The sequence below is a fragment of the Mchenga conophoros genome, linkage group LG3, assembly GCF_057382185.1.
Source record: "Mchenga conophoros isolate Kocher_MC1m ecotype Shallow Benthic linkage group LG3, M_conophoros_male_GT1.1, whole genome shotgun sequence".
NCBI lineage: Eukaryota > Metazoa > Chordata > Actinopteri > Cichliformes > Cichlidae > Mchenga > Mchenga conophoros.
In genome coordinates, this window is record NC_140528.1 from 25,581,802 (window position 1) to 25,599,857 (window position 18,056).

The window sequence follows — 18,056 nt, forward strand, 5'->3', positions numbered from 1 at the left end:
AATGACTCATACTTTTGAGTAATGTCTTCCATACTGAGACAAATAGAAATCTGACAAAAATAGTGTGGTTTACGATGTGTCTCTGCAGTGAGTCGTTTGCTTTTGTTCTTGTACTGCCACTTGCCTCATGTTTTGATTCTTCAACCTGTTGTCAGAATTTAGTAATCTTCAATACAAAAATACCTTATATTTACCTTATATATATTACATATCTCACAATTACCTCATAATCAGCATCACACATTTGTTTTATCCTTTATTTCACATAGTTAATTATAGTACAATAGTTTTAGAAGTAGACGCCATTACAAATTTTAGAGCGCGAAGGCCCCTCTAGGAAGAATTTGAGGAGGCTTGTCTTGCTAGTGTGGGCCTCACAAGTTATATCGTTGTGAGTCTGGTTCTCTTAGAGAAAAACAAAATTGTAAATCTCTGGATCTAGAGCTCTTTCCTTTCCTCCTCCTTTTCTCTTCCTTTCTTTCTCCCTATCTCTCTATGCAGGACTGACTGGAAAAAGGAGGTGGTTGCCATGGTGATAGGTGAGGTGGCATCTACTAGAGTTGGATGTCTCGAGACCACTTTTGCGTGGTCTTGGTCTCGTCTTGGTCTCGACGGACTTTTGTCTTGGTCTTGTCTTGGTCTCGCTGTGTCTGATGTTTTGTTTTTATTTTGTTTTCTTTTGCGAGTTGGTTATTAGACACTGATCCAGCCAGCCAGAGAATCCCCCACCGCCCCGCCCTCTCCTCCCTGTGCCGCAAGCAGCAGGCACACCTCGCAAACGGAGGGCGCCCCAGCAAATGGGCGATAGAAAACCGATCGGCGCCTGTACCATTCCCAATAGGCGCTGGCTGATGTCGGGCAGCATGAGTACGAGCAATTATTTATTTATTTTTTTGCCGATACCCGTGATGCCGCCCCCCACCACGATGCCACCCCGGGCAACCGCCCGTGTCGCCCGTATCAAAAACCGCTACTGACTGAATGACCTGCTGGTTTTGGTCCATAAAACTACTCATCTAAGATTACCACAAAGAAAAAGATCTCTCAGCAGCATTTTAGGCACTATTGCCCCTGTCAAATCAGTGAGCTGGGATTTTTTATTCTAAACATGAACTACTGTTACAGCAACAGACATGGACTACTGGTGCCCCACACAACAACTCAATGTCCACTATGTGAAGGAGCCACACACATGCCTTCTCCTCTCGTTAACTGAGATAAACTGCTGGCATATTTGTTTTACATCTATACTGTCCAGTCTCTCCTGGTGGACATGGCAACACGTTATTCATGGTTACATACAATTTTAGACTGATGTGGGCCAAAGCCTAGCACATACTTGCCAACCTTGAGACCTCAGAATTAGGGAGACATTCAAAAGGGCTATTGGGGGGCGGGTATATATATACATACAAAACATTTGAATTTTACAGTGTTTACTTGATAAAATAAGTTAAATGTCACTGTTGTTATTGTCCGGCCGGAAACAGGCCGGGGGTGTCCAAATTCAGAGGCTGCGTCCACCTTTGTGACCTAAGTGGGCCGGGTCGTCCGAAAGCCGGGTAGACCGGAAATGAGCGACTGTGAAATTGAAATGGTCTAGCCTTCAGAATTATGTCACCTCTGCCGTCTGTTCCTTGCTGTCTAAAATATAACTGGACGCTGGTGTAGATTCTCGACCATCTCACACTTCTGTTTAATCAGTTTTCTGTTTGACGTTTATTCAAACAGAAAACTGTTTCAGCTGTGTGAAAACCCCGGAGGAACCCTCCCGAGGGATTAATAAAGTTTTATTTAATCTAATCTAATCTAATCTAAGATAGAAACTTTAACCCTTTAAGACCTACCATAGAACCAAGTCCGCCAGAGCTTATATTATATTTTTACATGCTGTCGAGCCATTTTTGGGAGCATTTTAAGTTGCTATACATCAATACAACCATTATAGCCCAGATTTTAATAATATGTATTCATTAAGTGCATAGTAATTACATAAATTGCAAAAAAGTGAAATAAACTACAAAAAAATTGAAAATCGTTTTTGCTTTTTTAACATACATTTCTAGTTAGAGAAATTTAAGAGGCTTATCCCTCAAAACTGTAAATACAAAAAAGTTGCACAAACTAGTTTCCCACCACAGGAAATTTATTTTGAGTGTCTTCATAGTTTTATTTTTGAAATACACCAATTTTTATACACTGCAGGAAAAACGAAAATAAATATTATACTGCAAATTTGCAAAAAAGCAGCATATGCATCAAAATAAACTATTTCCAGCAGTGCAATATGAGTCCTAAGCATCCCAGAAACGACACAGAAAGTCATAAAGTCAAAGATAACTTTTAAAAAGACCAGTATAAGCGCTGAGGCCCTGATGGTAAAAAAGACTACATTTCCGCGAAAATGACGTCACTTCCGGTTTCGGGCAGGTAATGGCGGAAATGCAAAAGTTCGTGCTGACGTCTATTCCAACATAGGAAGTGTTATGAACAGCTGATCGGATCGGCAAAGCGTGTTTCTGGAATATTATGTTTTTGTTCCTGCAAGCGCTTTTTTATGCAGTTTTTGCAAAGCTTTATGTGGAAGGAAACCGTGACCTAGGACAAGCTGATGGCATAAGATGTAAGTACAACTCCTCCGGTTTCATATGCAAAAAAAAATTTTGCGCTAGCTTACATGGTTGCAGTGCTACCGGGATTTAAAAATAGTTACGCAAAACAGAGCGTGCCCACTCCGATCGGCTCTAAAGGGTTAATGTCAGCCAAACCAATTTTCTCACGAACAAATAGAACACTGAAAAAGGCAAAACAACATATTTAAGTTATTTGAAGTTTACACAGCTACATTCTCGCCTGAAAATATGTTAAAAGTTTATTTTGCGACCCAGAAAGAGAAATAAGAGTAATATTAAAACTAAGTAGCTGAAGTAGTAGCCATTGTTGGAAACTGGAATTGCAATCTGGGATATGGTTTTACAATTTTGTTGTCAGGATGTTTTAGTGCTACTATCATCTAGTTTTGATTCTGGTTCTGTCTTGGTTAAGTCCTCAGTAGTCCTGATTTTGAACTGTTGTAGTCCTGTTTTAATTCCGGATCAGTTCTGGGTCTGGTTGAATTGGGGTTTAGTCCCTGTGTCTTGATACAGCCCCGACTTTGTTCTGCCTTGCTGCTTAATTAAAAAAACTAGTTTAAGGTGTCCTGCATATGTGATATTTAATTTTTCCCTATATGAAGTCATTCTTTTTTGAACAAAACTCAAAACAGAGCCTATTAATCTTTCAGTCATTTCAACCCTCACTTAATTTCCTTTCACTGCTCAGCTCTCACACAGTGGCTCCAATCCCTCCATATTGTGGCCAATCACATGCGAGGATATAGGATAATATCATTATGTGAAAAACAGAGAGGGTGAGAGACGCGACAGTCAAGTGGAGCGTGCGTCTGTCCTCTGGTCTTGGTCTTGTCTTGGTCTCAGTTTGGGTGGTCTTGACTACAAGGCTAGCATCTACACATAAGAAGTGGCCAGAGAATGGCAGGAGAAACATGAGCCAAAGTACTGGATCTCAGTGATATAAGGAGAACTTCCCTCCAACTTTTGCCCAATCACCTTAGTGTCCTGTTTATTACATATAATAAAAAGCATTTACTGCCTGGGTGTGGTGCTCTTTGTCCATCTTGATCTAAGAGGTAGCAAAAGACACGGCAGCCATTTTTTCACTTGAACCTTTGACTGCTTGAATAAAGAAAAGAGAAAGTTATTTCTTGAGTTCATCTTCTCTCATAAAAGAACCTGACAATGTCTAACTTGTTTCGTTGTTTTGAATAAGTGAAACTTTGATAGGAGTCTGGCAACATGAGCAACACTTAAAAGCATTAACACTGATGTTATAATAAAGTTTATTTAAGATCAAATCTTTTTTTAAAAGAATAGAACAACTTAAAGTGGTCTGTCCACTCATCCCAGCAGTTTCCATTACTGTTCTGATTTGAAAATGGCTGTGGCAGTTCTAATTGAACTTGTTAAACTTCATCAGCAGGTTCAGCTGAAGTGAAGTCAGTGGAAGCCAATTTAAGTAAAAATGAAAGTTACTGTTTAAGTTGGCACTGCCTCTTAAACATGTTTGGCTGAACCTGCTGAGGAGGTTCAACAAGTTTAGCTGAATTATTTAATCAAAATGAAAGTAACTGAAAGTAAAAGTTATTTACTGCTCATCATTAACATGAAGTCCATCCAGCCAAAAGATGAATATTGTCAAGAAAAATCGAAGACACTTGGTTACATGTGAAAAAATTAGGTGTTTTATAATTGAACATCATTTGTAACAAAGAAAACATCACAAAACAAAAGCAAAAGTTATTTGAAAGTTATAGATCTATTAATATTATATCCAGAGATTTTTTTTACCTGGAGTAATTGAAACAGTCATGAGTAAAGTTTGAAATATCAACTACAACATAAAGGCTTTCAATAGCATATGGACAGGGAAAAACTCACATGCTTACATATATTAGGCTTACTTCATTTATATGTTAACACTAAGTCTTCAACAAAAACTCTTAAGTAAGAAACTTTATGCTGTGCAAATACAGAAATTGAATCATGATGAACAAAAAGATTCCAAAACTTCCCATTCTATAAATTTAATAATGACTCTCTGATGGCAGCTTGTAAAGGTGAATGTGAGTAGTTGTGCCCAGTTATCTAGCAATATACACTGATCCTGTACATCTGTGGATTTTAAAGGTACTTTATTGAGAGCTTAACAGAGGATGGAAAAAATCAGAGATTTAATTTCTAACCCCCTTTTATACATTCAAAAAATGTGGTTTAATGCTATAGTTTGTATGTAAGCTCTATCACCTGTTTCAAACCTTGATGCTATTCAGCTGCTGGCTCTGCAGACCCAGTCGGAACTGTGACAGATGTGTCAGATGCTGTTGATGTGTCTGCCATCATTCCTTTTGCTGCAGCTACTCCTGCTGCTGTTCCTAATACTACTCCTACTGCTAAACCTAGACTTCTTTCTTCTTTCATTAATTTTATCGCTCCACCAAAGAATGCACCCAGTAGAGCTCCTGTTGTAACTCCTGCAGCTTTTGACAACAGATTTTTAAACACAGATTGTTTTGCCTTTGCTGCAGTTTCCTCTTCTGTTAAGTCTGGAGATGACTGTTTGATGCGACCTTCTTCTTGTTGAATATCTCTCTTCACTTCTTGCAGCATGTCATTGGTGAAGTAGCCTCCTTTGTTTGCCTCAATAATCTTGTCAATGGTTTTGAGTAATTCTGCCACCTGGTACTGGTTGGTCCTGTATTCATCTCCCTGGTTGTTCTTCCAGTATTTGTTATCAATGACGTGGCAGCGGCCGCCACACTTCTTGATCAGATCGCCCAGACCTTCACTTTCATTCACAAACTTTTCGATCTTCATTCCCTCAGGAAGCTGGTCACCATGAGTAAAGATTATTATAGTAAATCTAAGCGCTTCATCTGAGAAATATTGATTAATTTTGTCTATTACAGCCTTTTCATGCTCTGTGTATTTCTCCACCTTGAGAACAATGAGAAACACATGAGGACCAGGAGCACATTCTGTGATACACCTCAATATCTCAGACTTCATGTCCTCCTCAGACCTGTTTGTGTCAATAAATCCAGGAGTGTCAATAAAGAGTACCATTCTTCCACTGACTGACATGAACTTTGCCTGACATTCCTTTGTTCCAGATTTGGCAGTATGATCTACTTTAAACACAGCCTCTTTACACAGGGTGTTTGCAAAACTGCTCTTTCCAGCTCCAGTTTTTCCCAGGACCACAATCCTTCTTGCTGTCTCTATAAAACAGTAATGATTCAGTGTCAGTTATTTATCTATTGCTCTGTCTAGAAAGGTGCAAGAAATAGTATAGAAGCAGTAAAATATCACTTAAACCTTAATGACACTACAATTAAAAAATGAATGTCCAGTCTGTTTTTTTTTAAGTGTAAGTAGAATTGCATATTCTTTACAAATCAGTCAGCTTTGGCTTACAAGTAAATATGGAAAAGTAGAAAAGAGTTTAATTCCACAGACCATTGTGCAGTTTAGACCTGGTTGTTCAGCTAGATACTGATTTAAGATAAGATAAGATAACCCTTATTAGTCCCATAGGTGGGAAATTTGTTTGTCACAGCAGAAAGTGGACAGTGCAAAGTTATATAGCAAAAATTAGAGAACACTGGAATACAATAAGAACAATATACTGTACACAACTGTACAGAATAGAATAGAATAAAATAAAATAAAATACTATATGCAATAGAATGTAATAAAATAATATATACAAAAGGATAAATAGCATTTAGATGCAATAGAAACAACAAACGTATCCTGTTTATTAAGCTGCTGTAAAAAATATTTTTTAAACACTATTTTTACATACTATACTATTTACTTAATATTTTTTACTTTAAAAATTTTGTTTAGGTATTCAGTGCAGTAAATAATCTTGACAATGAAAAGAAACATTTTTATTCTTAGATGGCGTTAAGTGTCCTGTGCTGACTATTAATACAGAATAAATGATAATAACTTACCATCCATCTTTTTGAAAGAAACAAAACCAGGTCAGAGACACACGATTACTCACAACCCAAAGACTTTGTGACTGCACCTTTCGTTTTGTTCTGCACCTGTTTGGCTTGTATCTTGGCAGTGCTTATTGCATTGTGGGGATTATTAAGACTGTCCAATTGCATGTGAGACAGCAACAGAACACATCTAAATATAAAAGACCATGACATTTTTATTGTTTTAGTACATTTCACACAGTTAAGTAGGAAGGCTGCTGCTGTTGATGACAATGAGCTGCAGCTGGCAAGGGCTGATGAGCAGCAGTTGTGGCTGACTTCAGGAGGGCTCAAAACCAATCCCCCCAAAACACAAAAGGGACACAATACAACATTCAAGTTCAGATGGATGACTGCGACTGAAACATTTCAGGCAACTGGTGACGGTGTGGCATGGCAGGTGACCAGCGGCGTGCTAGAAGAGTGCAGGCCATGACTGAACAAGACGTGGACAAGCAGGATGTAGCTAGGCGCGACATGGATTATAATATTTTTTAAATTTATAATTATAATTTCATTCAGAAAAAAATGACAATTTACGTCGGCAGTAATGACACCATGTTACGTCAATCAGAGGTCACTAAAATTTATATTAAATTTGCCAGGATCAGGGCCAGGGACATCTTTAGCTGCATGTTCTTAAATTTCCATCTGCAAAATCAGAAGCCCATGTAGTCCAAAAAAACTACATGGGCGTAATTAAAATAAAGTGTAGAAAGGAGGAGAGAACCTCTAACCACATAACTACACAAAAACTGTACAAAAGTACAATTGTAGTCATAATGTGTGTTACCATCAAGAGAAAGAGAGGCTGCATGCCATGAGTTACATGGATCTTTGTCATTCGCTGTGTGCGTCATGGAGACTGCCCAGAGAAAGAGAAACTACACATATGCGGTTTCTATATCACATCACACTGACAGTTCACAGCAGACCAAAATGAGCCTCAGAGCACTTCAGAAATATCCCGGTGATCCTGATGGCAAGGCATTCAGTTTTTCATTCAGTTTTTTCCAATTAATCAGAAGTTAATTAATCATTAAACTCTACTGAGAGCCAATGTGTAGAATATAAAACAGTAGTTCTGTGAGTTTGCTTGCCAGAACATATTTATAGTCTGGCCAGCATTTTGTACTGCTTGGAGGCATAAAAGAGATTTGTCCAAGCTGGCAAACAGGGCATTACAATAATCTAAACCCAATGACACCAATGCATGAATATGTTTTGCAGTTCAGCTGAGGATATTTTGGAATTTAGAAATGTTCCTTAAATAAATTTAACAGGAATGAGACAAAGATTTTACATGTGCGTCGAAGCCCAGAGAAGAATAAAATATTACACCAAGATTTCAAATGGTGGATTTATCAGTTGGACATAAAGGAGGGCATGAATGATTTTAGGATGTAATTAAGAAGGAGCTGTAATCATGGTCTCATTCTTGTTTGTTTTTAAAACAATTTCATTGCTACAAAGCTAAGCAGTAACCTGAGTTAGCAAATGGACGAGGGTAAAAAGATGAAAAAAAAAACACTTGTAAGTACAGTTAGAGCAGGTCATCATGTTAACCCTTGCCCAAGATTTTGTTTATTTAATAAATGGTAATAAGGCTGAAAACCAAAAAGCCACATATAATATCAAAACTTTAAAAAAAAAGAAGGTTTTAAGCAGATGCTTTTATAACTATGCCCCAGTGTTGAACAGCGCAGTAAAGCTTCTGTGCTTTTAAAAATAGAACAATTCAGTGTTTGAATAAGGGAGTGGTAAAATGTTTCGGTTTCCAATGCTAGTTAAACAAGTTTCAAACAAAGAAGATATTTTTAATTAAGTTCAGTTTGAAAAATGGAAGAGTGATGCATTCATTCCCTCTTGACAGGTTACTGGCACATGTACATGTAATTCCATTAATGCATAGCTGCAGTTATTAAATGAATCAAGTGAATGTGTGTGTGAATGGGTGGATGACTGGATATGTAAAGCGCTTTGGGGTCCTTAGGGACTAGTAAAGCGCTATATAAATACAGGCCATTTACCATTTACCATTAAACGATGAATCAGTGTGTAGAGCTGTTCGCACTAAAGTAAAAAGCACCATCACTTCGGGCGGATACCCTCTCGGCACCAGCTGCGGTCGCACGGCCGGAGCCGAACAAAAACTCCCTGATAACGACTGTGTTTAGTCTGTTCCTTCCCATTCCATGCAAGGCCACCTGTGTTGGCTGGCAGACTGTTTACTTAGCCTAGCAGGGCGAAGGACACTGTCTCAGCCGAACTCTGGACACGCACACACATACATATACACTGATATGCACACACTCATCCCCCCTTCCTTTCCAAATGCCTCCGATGCTTGTTCCCTCCTGGGAACACGGCGGGTCTGAGCCCGCGCTGGAATGGTAGCGCTGGGCAGGATGGCTGCTGTGTTTGCTTCGGATTACTCCTCACCCCCCACCCGACCCTGAGGCTTATCACGTGTTCCATAATGTTGTGCTGTGGACATTTATGTGCTTTTTTGTGCAGAGGAGTTCTTTTGCTTCCTGTTCTCATGCTGTCCTCCCAGGAGCCCAGCATGAGTAGAGGTCTCTTTTTTTCCTCTTGTACTTTCCCATTGTAGTTTATATTTCAGTGTTTTTTTTTTCTGTAATGCTGCCGATCTCTGACCTGTATCCCCATGTGATGTCTTTGTCGTGTATGTAAGGTCGGGGGGGGGGGGGTTTGTCCTATTTCACTGCAGGGCAACCTGCACGTGGCGAATAAAGCCTTGATTGATTGATTGATTGATTAAATTCCAATGTCCTGTAATAACTGTAGCATATTTAATATGCATATACAAATACATAGAATTTGAAATAATTCAATCAAAATCAGCCACATATGGTCTGAATATGAGTCAGAAGCTACATTTTAATAGGGACATGCTGTCTCATGCACAACGAACACAAGCACAAGTTAAACACAAAGATACAAATGTTGTTTATCCATTTCACACCATTTCTGTTAAAATATGGCTATTTTAGACAAACATTTTAAAAATGATCTGAAATTTTAAAAAAAAAAATAAAAATGAAAAATTACATGTTTTGAATGACTAGGGTGTGAATGAGGTTGGGTTTTAAAGCTGAAACTCAGAGAGGAGTGTGTTGGGAGACTGGCATGTAGTCTGCAGTGCAAAGGTGGGCGTCTTGCCTGCTAGTCTATTTAACAGTGATGAAAATGATATTAAATAAATCTCTCAGTGTGTTGATACAGGTGGCTATGGGGCTGGACCAACTGCCCCCACAAGCACGGCGGCCGAAGCAAAATTATAGTAATGGAAACCAAACTCAGCAAGAATCAGCAGCTGTGGAAAAGACAGCAGCTAGCAGAGAATTAAAGGAGAAATTAAGAGAAGTTTTAACACATAAAATTGCGGCCAACAGACTTGTGGAGGTTGGGAAGGCGCCTGGAGCATCACAACAAAAAGGTGAAATAAAAACACACAAGCAGAGAAATGTGAGAGAGAGGCACGTGCTAGAGAAATGCCTCGTTTGAGAAAAAACGTTAAATTAGCCCATGTACAAACACACATACACGCAATGAAGAAACAGCTTACACCCATGAACATGTGAAGATTTTCCAGCAACTTTAAAGCAGTGAAGCTTAACATACACCCGCCGTTACACAATAAAGTTTATCCACTACTAACAAATAAACCCTCTGGGTTGCAGGACAACAACTTAACTTCAAAAAAAAATCACAACCAGTGATAACACGACAAATTTAGTGGTTGATAAAAGTCAAATTGTGACATGTTTTCTTCTGATTGATTAATACAAGTGATTACTAAATGAAAGAAAATTCCATTTTTGTGCTTTAAACATGATCTTAAGAATTTTAACATGTACCTGTGTTGTCCTGTCAGCTTGGTGGGTTATGAGAGGATTATATGGTGAGAAAAAACAAAAAAAGGGGGAGAGAAGGCTGACACAGGGCCTGGTCCCGTTGTTTTTCCCCTCTCTGAGTAACACAGCCAATACAACATGATTTTCCTGTTCGTTTGTTTTTGTTTTGTTTTGTTTTTTCTCTTTATGCTTGATTACAGGCTGCTTTGTCGGCCCGGAAAAGCCGAGGCTGACCCTGGACTCCTGCTCTCCCCTCTACCATCTTTGCTCTCTCCTCTACCATCTTTGATGTGACCCTGACCAAATGCTAAAGCAGCTGAACCCGCAACAACAACTTGAAAATGTCAACAGTGCTGCAGGAAAATGATCTCATGCAGCAGAGACGGAGAGCGTTAAATCCAAGGCCCGTTTCACTACACGAGGAGATTTCCGTCAGCGTCTCTTCTTTCTGAGAAGACTGAGAAAGGCCCGCCTCCCACCACCGATTCTGACCACCTTATATAGAGGAACTATCGAGAGCATCCTGAGCAGCTGTATCACTGTCTGGTTCGGGAACAGCACCATGCCGGACAGACAAGCTCTACAGAGGGTTGTGCAATCAGCTGAGCGCACCATCCGCTCCGAGCACCCTGACCTGCACTCAATCTACAGCAGGCGGTGCTGGACCAAGACCAGGAAGATCGTGAAGGACCTCAGCCATCCCAACAACAGACTGTTCTCTCTGTTGCTGTGTACGTGACAAATAAACATCTGGATTTGGAAAACGAGGCACTCGCAAAGCCACCAGCATTGTGCCTGATTGGACACACCCCTCTCACACACTCTTTACATTCTTGCCATATGGAAAAAGACAGCTTCAGCTGACAGAGCTGTGACGAGACGCCCATTAAGCCCAGATGAAAAGTGAGGCCGAGCAAAACCATGCTGACCTTAACCACTCTGCATTAAAACTGTGCAGGACAGTGACGGACCAACAATGACCATCGGGCAGCAAAAAGGGCGTGCCAGAGACAGGAGGAGTAACTGAGGTCAGGAGGCACCTCAGAATGGACAAAACACCAGGAGAAAATAAGCTGAAGGCACAGGTGTCGGGGCTCGGCCAGGAGCTGACCTCTGAGAAGAGCCGAACAGCAGAGCCGCAAAAGGCCGTGGAGCAAAGCAAGGATAACATCAATGGACTTAAATCTGATTTCTACGGAAAAGACTCTGAGGTTTCTGCCCTCAATAAGACCTCGAGGCATCAGAGCAGAAACTGAGCATGGCCCAGGAGGAGCTAGCTGAAAATCGAACCCATCAGGCTTGGAGTCCAAGACACCGGACTTGAAATCAGGCCGGAGCATCCTGGAGCTAGATGAGCAGTGTGATTTGTCCGGTCTGCTATGGAGCGAACGTTAGGGGGATGGCTTCCTGTCGCCTCTGCCGTCCTCCGATCGCTCAGCGTCCTGGGCTGCCCAGCTCTGGACTGAACGCTCGGGCCGAGACACCCAAACAACCATGGACTCCATTCCCCTGGAATGGGACCACGACTACGACCTCAGCCGTGGGCTTGAGAGTGCAAGCAGGGATCCCAGAGAGCCTTGAGGCCTGTGTTAAACTAACAGAACAAAGATTGAGGTCTTCCACTGGGGAGGTGGAAGCTGCAGACTCTCCTATACACCTTCTGGGTGTCAGCCGTTCCACCTGCAAACAAACGGACAGCAGTCGCACTTCTGCAAGCAACAAACGGACATCCAGACAATTGAGCTGCGTATCAAAACCCTGAAGGAAGACCGAAGCAAAAGGGTCAAGTTAAAGGAGGAGCGAAATAAGGAGAAGATGCTGGACACTGGAGAAAAGGACTGCCTCAATTGGGGCCAGAACCAGTATGGACAGAACTCTGAGCAGCAGCACCAATGGATGCAAACAGACTGAAAAGGAGGAGGGCAGGACCCAGGGCACGCTTCAGGCCGTGGTTTACCCAGAACACTACAACAGGAAAGTGATGAACACAAACACCCACACAAACACACACATCTACATGCACCGACTCAGAGTGAAAAGAAACATACATATGAACATATGCACTCGTTGATTGAGGGAGAAATGACACACACACACACACACAAATTAAAATGTTGATTCAATGAACTGAGAAGTGATCCACACACACACACGCTGATGCAATGAAGAATGCTTTACTAACAAATGCTGCACACAAACATCCAAATACGGAGTTGGTTACAACAGCAAGAACTGATTGATTATTTATTGCTTAAATGTATTTCATGCCACGCAGAGGGCATTTGTGTAGATTTAGAGGACATGGTCTGAAGCACTTTGATAATGAAAACAATGTCTGTGCGTGATGTCTGTTTATGGCTCAAAGCCTCCACTGAATTGTTTACTGTGCTTCACACAGTCTAACAAGGAGCAGTGGTACAGAGCGAAAATGATGAATGAATGGTGTGAGTTTTATTTCGAAGAGATGAACCCGGCCACACTGGGCTACAGGGTGTTTGTGAGGTCATTATTCTAATGACCTCATCAGGGGGAATTGTAAAATTATGATATTATTTTATGCCATGTTATACCCCTAATTAAAGATTGTGAATTATTATGTAGTTTTAGTTTGCATTATTCTCCTGAATTAGAAGAAGCTGATAACTATTGCATTAGTTAAACTGATTTGCATTACATTAAATTGCTGACTTGTTGTGAATGAATGATATTGTTTTATGATGCATTATATTGCTGAGTTATAAGAAATACTGTTCGCAGAAGGTTATTGTCTAATTTGTCTGAGTAGAAGAGAACAGAGTGTGCTGGAGTTTTCTGCCCCATTTCAGCAGGAGCAGATAAACAGGGAGCCAAGGTCGTAGCTCAGGCGCTGTGTGAGAGAGAGCATGTGAATGTTTAGGCTTTGTATGATAAGGTGGAGGCACCAGAGGCTATAAAAGTTTGAGCAATGCTCCACCATTTTGAGATTTTGAGGCTGTCTGCATCAGTGTCCATCTCCCACGTGTGTGATCATTAAATCATCGTTTGACTCAACCCGGCCGGACCAGTGTTGTTATTGTGGTTTTTTCTCTTGTCTCCATCCCCAATATTTTGAACCTTAACACCACCTATTATGAATCCTGATTCTTCAAAAACAAAAACCATTTTCATGTTTTCTCCAATAAAATTGTCAGAAAACTCATAAAACATCCAGTGGAATATGGTTTTCCTCAGTACTCTGTGTCACAGATATGACAGTTATATGGTTTTGTGACTGAAAATCTTATATATATTGCATGATTTTGATGCTCAAAAGTAGTTATAGAAGAAATAGTATGATTAGATCACCATGTAGCATTAGAACTCCTGCTCACAGCTTCAAGAATATGAAACATAACACAGTCAAAATGACAAGACACTCTGGGCCGCAGTTGGAAGGTGACAGTTGAATGTTAATACCACGTTTTTCGGGTGGAGTAACTTGTTTCTGGGTAAGGTCAAACTATTTGGCAACTGTACAAATACAAAATGAAACAGTCACAATGCTGAGTTTCAGGTGTGGTCAAATACCAATAGTCACAAGTCAGTTATTAGTGGCTGTAGCTCAGAAGGTAGATCTGCTAATCCTCCACTAATCTGAAAGATGGTGCTTCGATGTCTGGCTGCGGCAGTCTGCATATTGAAGTATCGTCAGGAGAGATACTGAACCCCGTTGTAAATGTTACATAGAAAAGCACACTGGCATTGAAAGAAAGTAACTGGGAATGAGGAAAACTGTATAACATGTTCTGAGTATAAGAAATGTTTCCTGTACCAATCTATTTACCACCGCCACGGTTTACACGGTCACTTAATAGTGAGGTGACTGGGTTCTCCTCAAGTTTAAAACGGTCAGCTCATGCATTCACACTGTTGGAGCCAATAGAAGAAAAAAGTCTTATATGCACTGCAGGTCTCAATTTAAACGACAATACAGTCTGTCTGTCTAACAGAATGGAATGGAAAGAAATTTAATGTATTATCTTAAATTACTTATTTTTTACTTTATAGTAAATACTCAATAGCAAAATGTACTTAATATGCTATATTTTGATGGATTTTATGCACCCATCAACAACAGCTGTGTTTTAATGAGTAATAGTAAAAAGCAGTTTAATACATGTGAAATAAAATTTTGTCATTGTCATAAGCAAACAATCCCAAGACAAACATATTACTTGGTGTTTGGCAAAGAGGTTTAAGGGTAAACTTTACAGGCAGACTTGTGTATTTACAAATACACGGACAATACCTTTTGATAACAGGATGGGTGTTTGGTTGGAATTGTTATCAATGAATCATACAAAATACACGTGAAAAAAAAACTGAGTCACATAATTAAAAAGTTGTTTTATTGATGCACAGAACATGTAAATGATTATGTAAAGGTCCTCTGAAGCTGCTGGTACCTCTGCATATAAAAGCTTTAAAACATCACAAACCTGAGAAGATCAAACAATTTCATAATCAAGTTGCAATTGCCAGGAACACATGTTTATATTTTATCATACATGTTTTAATGTATGGCCACTACTTTGTATTTACTCAACATATTCAGGAACTTGCAAAACAGAATAAAATCTTTATTCTTTCCATAAAGATTGCAAATGGGCCAAATTATTTTAATACAATGGTTTACCCACACAGATTAATGACAATATTTTTATGTAAGCTTTATATGTATAATGATTAGGCTGTTTTATTATATGGCTGTGGATCTGTGTTTATTCAAATGGATTCCATGGATTGTATATTATCTCATACAAAGCATGAAGTCTATTCCAAATGGCCTCAAACCCCCCCACAACTTCCTTTTCAAAAGGTTCTGGGACTGGAATGGGGACTGATTCAGATGGAACAGATGGAACAGATGGAACAGATGGAACAGGAACAGATGGACCAGATGGAACAGGGACAGATGGAACAGGAACAGATGGAACAGGAACAGATGGACCAGATGGAACAGGAACAGATGGAACAGGAACAGATGGACCAGATGGAACAGGGACAGATGGAACAGATGGAACAGGGACAGATGGAACAGGAACAGATGGACCAGATGGAACAGGGACAGATGGAACAGATGGAACAGGGACAGATGGAACAGGAACAGATGGACCAGATGGAACAGGGACAGATGGAACAGATGGAACAGGGACAGATGGAACAGGGACAGATGGAACAGATGGAACAGGGACAGATGGAACAGGGACAGATGAACAGATGGAACAGGGACCAGATGGAACAGGAACAGGTGGAATAGATCCCTTTCCAAACTTTGATTTGATCAACAAAGCTGAGACAATTGCAAATAATCCTGTGATGACAGCAAAACCCACAAAATATTTAAGCCATGATTTTTGTGCATTTTCCATGTGTCTCTTAATGATGTTAACTTTAGCCTGCTTTCTAATCTCTTCCTGTGACAGATTTTCTGCTGACTTTCTAACCCGATTTTCCTCTTTTTGTATTTCTGTCTCCAGTGTTTGGAGCTTTTCATTAGTGTAGTATCCTCCATTGTTTTCTGTCACTATATCTTCTATGCTATTGAGCAGCTCTGCCACCTGGAACTTGTTGCTTCTATATTCATCTTCCTGGTTGTTCTTCCAGTATTTATTGTCAATGACGTGGCACCGACTCCCACACTTCCTCACCAGATCACTCAGAGCTTCACTTTCATTAACAAAATCCTTGATCTTCATTCCTTCAGGGAGCTGGTCACCATGAGTAAAAACCACTGCAGCGTATTTAAGAACATCTTCAGAGAAATGCTCACATAATTGTGCGATGACAGCCTTTTCGTGCTCTGTGAATTTCTCTGCTTTAAGCACAATGAGAAAAGCATGAGGACCCGGAGCACACTCTGTAATACAGCTCAACATCTCATGCTCCAACTTCTCAGACCTGCTTGGGTCAAAGAAACCAGGAGTGTCGATTAAAGTTAGGCTTCTTCCATCAACAGTCTTGGTCTCGCTCTGAGACAAACATGCGTTTGAGTCATTAAAATGATTAATCTTCAATCTGGTCTCGCCAAATATGGTATTAGCCAGACTGCTTTTCCCAGTTCCAGTTTTTCCCAGCAGGACAATCCTCCTTGTCTTTGTCACTGGAAGAAAAAATGAATAGATGAAAATATCTGATTAACTCATTACCTCATCTGCTTCCTGACATCTCTGATCGATTTTCAAATTTCAGATCAAAAATCTATCAACCCAGTATCACAGCAAAACATGTAATAGACATGCCGGACCACCGTGTCTATTTCACACCATGCCTCTCCAAAACGTGAAATGGAAATGTATGAAGAATTTGCGTGACCAGCAGGGAGCGATGATATATTAAGCTAAGAAGTCAGTAATGAACAAAAAATCATAATTGCATAAGTACATTCAATAGTCCTTAACAGTCACAAACTATTAAGCTTAATATGTATATACATGTAAATATGTTAATTTTTTTTTTAACTATTTCCCACAATTATTTTCGTGTTGGCTTGAAATAAAAAAGCTCCCTCTGGTGTTACTGCAACTTCTGCATGCTTGTCTTTATCACGCTTTGGAGAGTCAAAGTGTTAAACAGACATGGGGGATATAGGTGTCTGTATGTACCCTATCTCCTTAAAGGATAGGGTACATACAAAAATTACATGCAAAATTTTGCATGAACAATGTCACATATATGTTTTAACAAAACAGATTAGTTATAAATCCCAACTCTTTCTGGACTCGCTTTACCAACAAACATTTTTATCAGTTAATAAATTAAAAGAGGTGATTTGTATTGTTTGTTTTTTGCTTTAAATTACACACAAAGAAATGTGCTTCAAACCTAGTATCATTCTGGTTGATTTGAAGGAAAATATCACTGACATCTACAGCATAAGAGTGTCTGAAATCTTTTAGCTAATCATTCATCAGTGTCATTTATTGGTCCTTGTGATTACGCTGCATATAGAGACTTCAACCAAACAGATGCAAGTACAAAGTAAATTTAAAGCATGTTTGAGATTTTAAAAGAAATCTTACTGCAGTACACTACAAGCCATGTGTCAGCAAACAAGCCTTGATACCCAGAAATCTTGCTTGTATTTATAAGATTGATAAAGCTTAGAGCAGCAATACTGTTAAACATTTTTCATAGCAAAATAGTTCTTGAGATTAACTCAGTTAATTAAAAATATAGGTCACAGTTTAGGATTTTGATTACTAGAGTGACAAACACTCATACGTTGGAGTAATGACTATTTAATAGTTACTTACCCTCCATGCTCTCCAGAAAATAGAAATCTGTCAAAAATGTAGTCTGGTTCCCGACGTGTCTCTGCAGTGAGTCGTTTGCTTTTGTTCTCGTACTGCGGACTTACCTTATGCTTCGCTTCTGCTACTTGTCTAACTTGTTCTCTGGGTTTTAGCCAGAGTAAGTGAACAAAACACTGCGCACAGTGTACGTTTACATATAATAATCCACAGTGCTGCAACACAGAGATAAAGATAATAAATAACTACATGACCCAAAAACATGATACAAGAAGAAAGAAAAAGTTAAGCTGTATT

The 18,056-nt window shown here is 39.7% G+C and overlaps 3 protein-coding genes across 3 annotated transcripts in view; 1 reads left to right on the forward strand and 2 right to left on the reverse strand.

Annotated features, from left to right (window-relative positions):
- LOC146577848 (ras-related protein Rab-39B-like) overlaps nt 1–18,056 on the forward strand; it is a 60,059-nt gene that overhangs the window by 31,403 nt on the left and 10,600 nt on the right. The gene's annotated exons all lie outside the window — the stretch shown is intronic.
- LOC146577852 (GTPase IMAP family member 7-like) lies at nt 3,971–6,628 on the reverse strand. The gene is made up of 2 exons (XM_085255792.1): nt 6,578–6,628; nt 3,971–5,836 (listed from the first exon to the last, which is right to left on the reverse strand). Exons 1-2 carry the CDS (start codon nt 6,582–6,584, stop codon nt 4,881–4,883), a joined length of 963 nt encoding a protein of 320 aa, XP_085111918.1. The 5' UTR covers nt 6,585–6,628; the 3' UTR covers nt 3,971–4,880.
- On the reverse strand, nt 14,860–17,869 carry LOC146577853 (GTPase IMAP family member 1-like). Its single transcript, XM_085255804.1, has 2 exons — nt 17,763–17,869; nt 14,860–16,609 (listed from the first exon to the last, which is right to left on the reverse strand). Exons 1-2 carry the CDS (start codon nt 17,767–17,769, stop codon nt 15,228–15,230), a joined length of 1,389 nt encoding a protein of 462 aa, XP_085111930.1. The 5' UTR covers nt 17,770–17,869; the 3' UTR covers nt 14,860–15,227.